Genomic DNA, 11,027 nt, shown 5'->3' with positions numbered 1-11,027 from the left:
AAGCTAGTTAGCTAGCGTCGCCGTGAGCTGCCTGCAACAAGGACGTGTCAGCTGCTGTGTCTGATTGTCGCCACTGATGTTGATGATGTTTTCCACTATTCCGCTACTGTAACGTATAACAACGTGTAACAAAACCTCTGAAGTGTCGGCTAAATAATAACAACAAACAAACAAACAAACAATCAGACAGAAAGATTCCCTTTGGAGAAACTCAAGACTTGATATTTTTGTCCCTTTTTTCTGCCATCACAGTGTCTGTTAACTGGATGTGAAGTTGTAGGTGGGGGGGGGGGTGCTGCTACTCCTGCAGGGTGCTGCTGGACATGAACTGAAGGCCCTCCTCCTTAAGCCGGGCCAGCGCCGGCCCGTACAGCTCCTTCATCATGGGAGTCACCAGGCCTCTGCTGCGGATCTCCCCTGCGGCGGCGACAGCAAGGTCAGAGGTCACAGGTCAGCTGGAAGCTAGCCGCTTGGCGTACGTCTGCTAATGCTAGCTGCGCGGCCAGCGTGAGGCTGGTGTGTTGTGTTAGCGGTGTCCAAATCCGGAGTGAACATCGCTCTTCACTGTATAGTCAGCTCCAGGTGCAGGTAGCAGGACGGGCTAATTCTAGCAGGACGGGCTAACACTAGCTGGACGGGCTAACATTAGCAGGACGGGCTAACATTAGCAGGATGGGCTAACATTAGCAGGATGGGCTAACACTAGCAGGACGGGCTAATGCGTGCGGCTCACCGTTGAGGACCATGCGGGCAGCAATGGCTGCTGGGTAGCCGACGGTCTTGGCCATGGCGGAGAAGCCGCCCGGCTCGCTGTAGACCACCAGGCTCACGTGCTTGGTCTCCAGCTCCCCCGTCGGGTGGCGCAGTCCCACGTCGTTCCTCAGGACGATCAGGTCCCGCTCGCCCTTTTCTGAGTGGGGGGGAAACGCAACAGCAGTAAGGAGGGAGCGTCAGTGGAGGAGGTGGAGGAGGAGAAACAAGCAGAGGAGAAAGAAGTGGAAGAGGAGGAGGAGGTGAGGGAGGAGAAGGAGGGAGGAGCAGGAGGAGGAGGTGAGGGAAGAAGAGGAGGAGGAGGTGAGGGAGGAGCAGGAGGTGAGGGAAGAGGAGGAGGAGGAGGTGAGGGATGAGCAGGAGGAGGTGAGGGAGGTGAGGGAGGAGGTGAGGGAGGTGAGGGAGGAGGAGGAGGAGGAAAAAGCAGAGGAGTAGAAGAAAAAAAGGAGATGAGGAGGAAGTAAAGGAGGAGGAGGAGAGGAGGGAGGAGGAAGAGTGTTAGGGGGCGGAGTCTCACCAAAGGCCAGCTTGACCTCCAGGTGTTTGGTCAGCGCTGCCAGCAGACTGCTGGCGTGAGGCACCGACTCATCTCCCAGCATGCCGAGCCTGCGCGCGCACACACACACACACACACACACACACACACACACACACACACACACACACACACACACACACACACACACACACACACACACACACACAGGCAGGTGAAAACAGGACTTCTCCCTGACAACAGTGCTCCTCTCCTCGCCGTCCCCTTGCTGGGCTTTTCGAGGCTCAGTGACAGAAATGAACAACCAGCCGTTCACTGGCAGCCGCCGCCGCCGCCGCCGCCTCCAGCTTGCTAGCTTTGCTTTTAGCGCCGCGGCAGGAATTCACGTCTCAATGCTGGAGCGGCAGCAGTGGCGGCACGCAGCCTTGGAGTGAAGAGCCCCTCTGCCACGAGAGTGAAGAGCCCCCCGCACTTCAGCAGGCAGGCAGGCAGGCAGGCAGGCACGCACACACACACACACACACACACACACACACACACACACACACACACACACACACACACACACACACACACACACACACACACACACACGGGAACCTTGATGATGCTCAACTTTTATTAGTTCGCACACAGAAGTCGACAAATGACATCGGCTAGCACCTAGCTTCCCTAGCACCTAGCCACCTAGCTTCCCTAGCAACTAGCCACCTAGCTTCCCTAGCACCTAGCTTCCCTAGCACGCCTTCCCACCAACCCCCCCCCCGGCCAGGACAGGAAGTGCACGTCGGTCCTCACCAGCGGAGGGCGTCCAGCACGAAGTCGTCCCCGTCCACGCGCTCCAGCACGGCGTCCTCGAAGGCGTCCTGGGACACGGAGGGCGAGAGCGCCACCTGCTGGCACAGCAGCTCCTTCTGCAGGGACCAGAGCACAGCGACGCTCAGTCACCCCCGACCCCCGACCCCTGACCCCTCCACCTTCAGACAGGCCCAGGCACTCCGAAGGCTCCGCCCACCTCTAGAGGAGACAGCGCCCCCGCGTGTGTCACGTGACCAGCTACCAACTGCTAACTGGTGTAGTTGGTGGTTAGTAGTACTGGTAGTGGTGGTGGTGGTAGTATTACTGGTAGTAGTAGCTAGTAGCAGTAGTACCATTGCAAGCAGTAGTAGTAAGAAGGAGCTGTCAGTAGTAGTAGTTGTAAGTAGTGGTAGTTGGTAGTAGTGCTAGTAGCGGTAGTAACACTGTAAGTAGTAGTTGTAAATAGTACTAGTAGCATTGTAAATAGCAGTAGTAGTAGTAATAAGTTGTAGTAGTAATAGTAGTAAACAGCAGTTGTATTAAGTAGTAGCAGTAGTAGCTGCAGTATTACGCAGTATTACGCAGTATTACGCAGTAGTAGCTGCAGTATTACGCAGTAGTAGCTGCAGTATTACGCAGTATTACGCAGTAGTAGCTGCAGTAGTAGCTGCAGTATTAAACCAGCAATCCAAACTGGCGGCGAGGACCAGAACTCATATTTTGCATTGCAATCTAGAAAACTTTGACTGAAGCTACTTCAGTGTACTGAAGTACTGCACTTTTGATTTCCAGAGAAACATGAGAGTGATTGGCTCTCACCCAGGTGATGGGGGCGGAGCTCAGCAGCGGGCAGGCGTCGGTGCTGATCAGGCCCAGTCTGATGAAGCCGCTGGCGGCTCTGGAGAAGCCCTGCGGACGCACGCAGCCAGCGGTCAGTCAACGCTAGCCCGCTAGCCAACTAGCCAGCTAGCCCGCTAGCTAGGCGCTCAGCTAATCTCAGTGCTGCTCCTGGCCTCCCCCTGCTGGCCTCACCTGGAAGCGCAGCGTCCCCCGCAGCAGCGTGTGCGCCCCCTGGATGCCGTAGGGCTCGGCGTACTTGCTGCTGTCCCGGTTGGGGAAGCCCTCCAGGTTGAACCCGGGGAAGAAGTCCATGGGCGTGGCCGCCCGCATCAGGGCGCCGCCCGCCGGGATGCTCACCAGCTGCACACGCGCACGCACACACACACACACACACACACACACACACACACACAGACACAGACAGAGACGCAGATGTAATGTGTCTGTCTGCAGGGCCTCCTGGGCGGCTCTGACGGCGCCCCCACCTGGTTGTCCTTGAGGTAGACGGCCGGGTTGATGGTGTTGAGCAGGACGCCCAGCGGACTCCAGCTGAACTTGTAGCGCAGCGGGTTGTCGGAACATTCCGGAGCTGGGAGTCCACCGCAGAAGGAGACAAAGGACTCCACCTGGGACACACACACACACGCACACGCACACGCACACGCGCACACACACGCGCACACACACACGCACACACACACACACACACACACACCCCAGGTCACATGACCAGAAAGCAACAACAAAGTCTTCGGCAGCTGATTTGTTGGAATCACTCCAACACTTTTGACCCATCGGACGATGAAAGGCCGCCCTGTGTGACCTCACAGAGGGATCAGGTGTGGGATACTGACCGTGCAGCCGTCGGCCCGGGCCTGGTCGATGCACTCCATGGCCAGCATGTGGTCAATACCCGGGTCCAGTCCCATCTCGTTCACAATGGTGATGCCGGCCTCCTCCGCGCTGGTGTGCAGGTGTGCACGTGAACACACACACACACACACACACACACACACACACACACACACACACACACACACACACACACACACACACACACACACCAGGGGTTTGACCAGGGGTGGGCACACTATTCGGGCCGCTGTAGTTTGCCGCCAGCTCACCTGCTGTGCAGCGCCTTCATCTCGGGACTCAGGTAGCTCGCCGTCACCATGTTGACCTTCCTGTTGATGCAGTGTTTGGCCACCAGGGGGTGGAAGGAGGTGGGCAGCAGGCTGGAGGGGGAGGGGGGGCAATGGGGGGGTGACGTGTTAGTGGCCGGGCACAAACTGCCGAGGTGCTACTAGCTAACTAGCTAGCTTACTTACCCCCCCCGAGCACCACGGAGACGCTGCTAACGGCTAGAGTCTAGCGGCAGAGCCTAGCTTAGCATCGTTGTCACATGCACACCACCGTCCACTGAAGGCGAGCTAAACTTTGCTACGGATGCATCGATGAAGCTCCGCCTCCTTTGGAAACTACAAAATAATAAAATGGCTAGGTCTCGGCTAAGCTAAGCTAAGCTAGCTAGCGCGCCCCAGCGGCTCACCTGATGACCAGGTCGTGGTCCTTGACCAGCGAGTCCAGCCGACTCTCCTGGCTGCCGGCGTCCAGCATGATGGGGATGGTGTTGGGGTAGCGGGCGGCCAACTCCTCCGCCTGCTTCAGCAGCACCGAGCCTGAGCAGGCAGACAGGCAGACAGACAGACAGACAGGGTGAGAAGGTTGAGAAGGTAGGGGTGGTAGGGGAGGTAGGGGAGGTAGGGGGGTAGGGGGGGGGGCAACTCACCGACGGTCACCTGGGTCTTGTCGTCCCGGGTCAGGTACTCCACCACCGGACCCGACACGTAGCCAGAACCCAGCAGCAGGACCCGCTTCATCCCGCTCCTCTTGAGGATCTGGGCCTTCTCTCTGCACCGATACCAACACACACACACACACACACACACACACACACACACACACACACACACACACACACACACACACACACACACACACACACACACACACACACACACACCATGTGACCTCTCCGCCAGGTCAGTGGTTCTTGCATTAATGATTCATGGAGTCCAAAGAGTCCAAAACAGTTTTTCTTCCTCGTCATTTCATCTTCATCACAGTGTGGCAGCAGCCAGGAGAAGCCGACGGGAGGGAGGAGCCGCCGGGCCACTTTTACTGAGACGTCACCCCCCCCCCCAAAAAAAAAACAACCCCCCCCTCTTCCCTCCCCCAGGCGCCCCCCCCACTCGGCAGCCGCTGGCCTAATTGGAGGCGACGCCACACGCGCCGGCCGGGGTCTCCTTGATTAAAAAGCAGGGGGACGTTTCTTCCTCCTTAAACCTTGACTGGGAGGAGAACCTGGAGGAGGAGGAGGAGGAGGAGGAGGCGGCGGAGCCCCCCCACCTCCCTCCCCGTTAATCTCAGGGATTAAGAGTGGTCCTCAACGGCTTGTCTGGCGTCTTGGAAGGTGGCCTAGTTAGCAGCAGGTCCTCAGACCCCCCCGCAGGACCAGCAGCCAAGTGGCCGTCTGAGGGGCCGGCGCCTCATTACGCATGGAAGGCGGCGGTGGCGGCGGCGGCGGCGGCGGCGGCGGCGGGGAGTCAAGACGGAGGAGGAGAGAAAGAAAAATATGGACAGACTGAGACGATAATCGCAGCAGATTAACAGAGAGGAAAAGTTGGGACGGGAATTTTTGATGAGCATCTCCCCGAGATTATGAGCAGACGGTCCACGGAGGGAGGGAGGGAGGATAGGCCTAGCTCGGTCTAGCTCGGCCTGGCTCGGCCCAGCTCGGTCTAGCTCGGCCCAGCTCGGCGCGATAACCAATTTGGAAATTTCAGCATTTGGCCGATTTCAATGGAAGGACTTGAAGGTGTTGAAAAAAAACGCAAGTGCAAAAGCTACAGGTTAGCGCCGAGCTAGGCTAAGGCTAGGCTAAATCCAGGGGGTGGGCAAACTTTTTGGCTGGGTTCTACAATGTGACAGAGGGGGTGGAGCAGCAGCAGATGGAGGGAGTGTTTTGGTGAGCCATCTCACCTCATGGGATGTGCAGAAAACTTTATTGTAAATTGAAAATGAACAAAAGTGTTGCTTTGATGCCTCACTGTGCTTTGCTCTTTATTGAAACGACTCAACATTTTAAAATGTGGATGAAACGCAGCTATTTTATGACTTACTTGCTATTCATATCATTTCTTTGTGTTTGGCGGGCAGATTGCAAAGTTTAACGGGCCATATGTGGCTCCCCGGGACATAGTTTGCCCACACCTTGACTGGACTAAAGCCCGTCATCTCCCCTCGTGGTTCTGGCAGGACCGACTGATGGTGGCTGGTGTGGTTAATCAGCAACAGAAGAAGAAGAAGGAGGAGGAGGAGAAGAAGAACAAAATGGTGCTCTACCCCGGGGCACTCAACAATCCAGCAGCATGACGTCGGCTAGCGGCTCGGCCTTGTTAGCGCGCAAGCCGTGCAAGGGGCGTTAATGCGATGGAAGGCCAGCAGGCGGAGCAGAGCGGACACCAGGGGGCAGCGCTGTAGCAGGGACAACCACACAGGTTAGGACACTACAAGAAGCACCGACCACGGCTAACGGCTAATTGCTAACAGCTAACAGCTAACAGCGGTCCAAGTGTGCAGGGATTCAGCGTCAGCACCTGCGTTTAAAGGAGCTAACTGGCTACGACTCTACACACACACACACACACACGCACACGCACACACACACACACAACAACAACACAGGCCTGCAAGCAGTGTGCTAATCAGCTAGCCATCTAGCTAGCTAGTTAGCACACTGCTAGCAGGCCGCTATCGACAGCACCTCTCTCACCACACACTGGAGGAGCCCAGACGCCACTTTGAGTTTCCATCCAAAAAAATCATCAAGCGAGTTTTGAGCAAACTGTCCAACGTCTGCGCTAAAAAGAAGTAGCGGTACGACTTAGCATTAGCGGCCAATGGGAATGCAGCTCCTGTGGCCGGTCCGTCTCCACAATGACTATAAAGCCAACGAGGCAACAGGGTTTTAACTCTTTTTTTTATTGCCATTACTGTGAATGGAAACTGAACGCGGCGGCCGAGGCTCGACAGGAAGTGGCTACAGGAAGTGGCTAACAGCTGTTACCTGTCTCTGGCTCTGGAAGCCGTTCATCCATTGTTGAGTGAGTGAGTGGGTGGGTGGGCAGGTTGGACAGAGTCTCAGAGTGTCAGTGAGCAACAGCTAGCAGCTGGAGCTAGCAGCTGGAGCTAGCAGCTAGCAGGTAGCCAAGACTCACCTGACCTCCCGCATCCGGGCGATGTACTCGAACTTCGGGGTGAGGACGCCGTTGGAGGTGATGACGGCCTTCAGGGGGAGGAGCTCAGTTTAGTTTAGCAAGACAGTGAACACCACAAAGACAGACAGACAGTGAACAGCACACAGACAGACAGACAGTGAACAGCACACAGACAAACGGTCAGTGAACGCCACACAGATAGACAGACTTACAGACGGACGGAGCAGCGGCTGCAGACAGACTGAGGTCAACGACCTCGCTAGTTAGACTTTCATAGACTTTTCCAGCCTCACTTGTCCTCAGCCCCGCCCACCCTCCTCTCAACACACCTGAGGCCAACCGAGCCAGTCAACCTGCTCCCACTGGATCCAAGGTCCTCCCACTGGGCCGCCAGCCCGGCCAAGAACCGAGACGTCTGTCTTTTTATTCTGTCATGTCTCCACCAGCACGGCTCGGCTCGGCTCGGCTCGGCTCACTTGTAGCCGTGTCCCACTGGCGCCAGCACGGCTCCGAAGACAAAGAGGTTGAAAGGTCGCTGGGTGCAGCGACTCGTGGTGAAAAAGCCTTCCTGGTTTTGCAGCTGGTGGCCGCGGTGCAGCAAAAACAATGTGGGGAGATTTTTTTAAATAAAGCTCTCTTGTGCTTTGTGTGGACTTGACTGATAACAACTTTGTGACTCATGTGATCACTTCAGCATCTACACTTTCTCTGCTAAGACAGAGAGCGGGTGTTTTGTCAACAGTATTAAACTGTTGGCCCCGCCCTGCTGCGGTAACTCCACCCAGCTCAGCTGGGACCAAGCTGCAATGGAAACGCACCCGAGCCGAGCCGAGCCGAGCCGAGCCGCGCTGGTGGAAACGAGCCCTGTGTTTGCTTTGTTCTCTGAACCTCCTTGAGACCGACAGCCTGAAGCCCAGGATGACGAGGACGGCAGGAGGTCATGTGACCCCACCCGGCCCTGAATGGTGAGGTCACAGGAAACAACCAGGACGGAAGGAAGCCAGATACATGGTGGTGAATCAGGACCCAGTCAGTGAACGCCACACAGACACACAGTCAGTCAGACAGTCAGACAGACAGAGAGTCAGTCAGACTCTCTGTCTGTCTGTCCTCAGGGATTAGCCTGGTGATGGCAGCCCAGCCACTTGTTTACCTGTCGGAAGCCTGAAGGTCGACTTCCGGTCCTGTCTGCTGCTGTTCAAACCTCCTCACCAACCACTGACCCCCCCTCCCCCACCCCCACCACCACCACCACCTTCACTCACGTCTCTGACTTGCGGGCTGAAGTCCTCCTGCTCCAGTGGCCGGGTGGCGTCCGACGGCAGCTGGCGGGGGGGAGACAGCGAAGACGACTAGTGTCAGCTAGCGAGGGGCAGTGGCGCCCCCCCTTCACCCCTCACCCTCCCCCCCAGCGGCGCCCCCTACAGCTCACCATCTCCCAGACGTAGGGGAAGAGGCGGTCCCCGAAGTACTCGGTGGCCTCGATGGGCAGCTGGGCTGGCAGGTTGTCGATGGAGCACATCAGGATGCCGTTGCCCTCCACGCTGCTCACACACACACAGAGCAGCTGATTGGCCCAGAGCCGGAGGGGGAGGGGCAGGGGGAGGGAGGAGCCGGCCCTACCTGTCGTGGTCGACGTGCTGGTCGGCGTCGTACATGCAGAAGGGCTTGTCGATGGTGGTGCACTCGCTCATGAAGGCGATGGAGCCGCCCGTGTCGGCCGAGATGTCGCAGATGGCCAGCAGCCTGGGGGGGGGGGGGGGGGGGGGGGGTTGAATAACTTTATTGACGCTCTGGTGACAAAAAAAAACAAAAAAACAAAATCCCCGGCGTTCCACCACAACAGCATTGGGATTGAAACCACCGCGTACATATACATATATCTATACACACACACACACACACACACACACACAGATATACATATATATATATATGTGTATATATATATATATGTATATCATCAGAGGTCAAGCTAGACTTTTTCATTGTCTGTCATTTTGACTGAAACTAAATCCTGTCATAATACACATCTATAGCAATCACTTGGATTTATTTAACAGCATTTCATCTGCACCCAATTTGAATTGAAATCCAGTATGAGAAATATTACGATTCACACCCAACTAGATTAATATTTGACCCTTTTTCCCGCATTCAGTGATAAAATCCCAGTCCGAGACCGAGGCTGGTCTCAATGACTGCAGCCCCGGTGTAGGCGGTCCCTGAGTGACCGGCCTCCTAACCTGTGGGGCAGAAGCGGCGAGCCCTCGGCAGAGGGCGGCGGCCCGCTGGGCGGCCGCATCAGCTTCTGGGCGTCCAGCCGGCGGAGGAGCCGCGGCGTCTGCGGGTCCCAGTAGATCCCGTTGATCAGGCAGGTGGTGTATGGCGCCACCTGTTGGCCAAGGTTACCCAACCCAGGGGTTAGAGCCAGCCCGGCTAGAAGTAGGAGGACGACGAGGAGGATGCTCCCTGCCAGCTAAATGTGTTAGCATCCTCGACAAGCTCCTTCAAGTAGCGGCTAACTGGGGAAATTTGAATAGTTTCAGCAGCAAATAAGTGTTCATAAAGACGTAAGTGTTTTATTGCACTTATAGTGTAATGTTGTGTTTTAGAAATTAGAACAACATAAAAAAAAAAAAGGAGGAGCAAGCTAAAAGCTGCAAGCCAATCCCCTGATAGGCTCCTGCGAGCAGCTGCTAACTGGCAGTGTTAGCCTCTCCGCGGGCTAACATCGGTGGTAGCTAGGCTATGCGAAACTCAAACTCAAATTCAAAATAGCAGCAGACCGGAAGCTTGCCAGCTGCTCGCAGCGTTAGCCTCGCTAGCACGAGCTAACAGCTCTTTTGTTTTGCTCGTCCTCCATCATCGGTGGCTGCGGAGGCTGTGGGAGGCGGGGTCACGTAGGGTAATGGTGGGTGGGTTGTGGGGGCGACTCACGCTGGTCCTGAAGTGCGAGGTGTAGCGCTCCGGGTGGTCCTCGAACTCCATGGGGTCATAGATGCCGTCGCTCTTCCTCACCAGGTGGTGGTGGCGGCTCAGCACAGTGGCGTAGACCTTGTTCAGCTCTGCAGGTGGAAGAAAGAAACGCCTCGCGGTCAACAACGGCCCAGGCCAGCCTCCACCACAGGGTGGCGCTAACGAGCGGCGCTTCTCTGGGACCGCTGCTGCTGCTGCTGCTGCTGGCAGTCAGTCGGTTTTCCCAGCTAGTCTAGATTAGCTGGGCTCAATCCCACTGCATGTTCACGCCTTGTGCTGCGCTAGCGGCTACGCTAAGTTAGCCGTCCCGGAAGAACCTTGCTAGGTGGTCGCAAGAGGAGGAGTGTAGCGCCGAAGCATTACCTCCAGTTTCAGAGACGTCCTTCAACTCGTGCGGCTCCACAAACTCCACCGGGAGCTCGTTTAGGATGTCTTGCGCCCCCTGCAGGCAGGGGAGAGGAGTGTGCTCAGCTGGGGAGGATGATTTATTTACTTATTATTTATCAACTGTCTTGCTCCGCCATTCTCCACCCACCCACCTTGGAGACGTTGCCGGTGCCGGTGAAGCAGAAGGTGACCGGGCCGATGGACTTGGGCATGAGGCCCACCGAGATCTCGTAGCCGCAGTCCCTCACGGCCTGGATGGCCTGGCTCACGTTCCGGTAGTTGTGGGCCATGCCGATGTGCTGCGGGCCAGACAGGGGGGAGGGGGGGGAGACAGGAAGTGGAGGGGTGAGAAGCAGGAAGAGGCGGGAGTGATGGGGGACAGGTGGGGGTTTAGAGGGTCGTGGACCCACCATGAAGGGCGTGTGGTGGCCCAGCGCCAGGAAGCGAAGGCCCAGGCCGTGGAGGATGTTGATCAT

The 11,027-nt window shown here is 56.7% G+C and overlaps 1 protein-coding gene across 2 annotated transcripts in view; it reads right to left on the bottom strand.

Moving 5' to 3' along the window:
• Positions 1–232: 232 nt before the first annotated feature.
• Positions 233–11,027, bottom strand: part of aass (aminoadipate-semialdehyde synthase) — a 13,434-nt gene continuing 2,639 nt past the window's right edge. For both annotated transcript variants that reach the window (XM_076028805.1, XM_076028806.1), the window contains exons 5-24: positions 10,962–11,027; positions 10,704–10,850; positions 10,528–10,606; positions 10,126–10,253; positions 9,432–9,580; positions 8,809–8,931; positions 8,618–8,729; positions 8,451–8,510; positions 7,186–7,253; positions 4,695–4,816; positions 4,455–4,584; positions 4,030–4,140; positions 3,760–3,868; positions 3,391–3,531; positions 3,098–3,265; positions 2,885–2,974; positions 2,066–2,181; positions 1,289–1,377; positions 734–910; positions 233–417 (exon numbers count right to left, since the gene is read on the bottom strand). The exon at positions 10,962–11,027 is cut by the window's right edge and continues 2 nt beyond it. In XM_076028805.1, coding sequence (XP_075884920.1) covers positions 299–417; positions 734–910; positions 1,289–1,377; positions 2,066–2,181; positions 2,885–2,974; positions 3,098–3,265; positions 3,391–3,531; positions 3,760–3,868; positions 4,030–4,140; positions 4,455–4,584; positions 4,695–4,816; positions 7,186–7,253; positions 8,451–8,510; positions 8,618–8,729; positions 8,809–8,931; positions 9,432–9,580; positions 10,126–10,253; positions 10,528–10,606; positions 10,704–10,850; positions 10,962–11,027 — 2,304 coding nt within the window. In that variant the 3' untranslated portion in view covers positions 233–298. The remainder of the gene's footprint in view (positions 418–733; positions 911–1,288; positions 1,378–2,065; positions 2,182–2,884; positions 2,975–3,097; positions 3,266–3,390; positions 3,532–3,759; positions 3,869–4,029; positions 4,141–4,454; positions 4,585–4,694; positions 4,817–7,185; positions 7,254–8,450; positions 8,511–8,617; positions 8,730–8,808; positions 8,932–9,431; positions 9,581–10,125; positions 10,254–10,527; positions 10,607–10,703; positions 10,851–10,961) is intronic.

This window comes from Nelusetta ayraudi, unplaced genomic scaffold (assembly GCF_046127955.1).
Source record: "Nelusetta ayraudi isolate G7.1 ecotype Tasmania unplaced genomic scaffold, CSIRO-AGI_Nayr_v1 ptg000026l, whole genome shotgun sequence".
NCBI classification, from domain to species: domain Eukaryota; kingdom Metazoa; phylum Chordata; class Actinopteri; order Tetraodontiformes; family Monacanthidae; genus Nelusetta; species Nelusetta ayraudi.
This window is presented reverse-complemented; position numbering and strand designations above follow the sequence as displayed.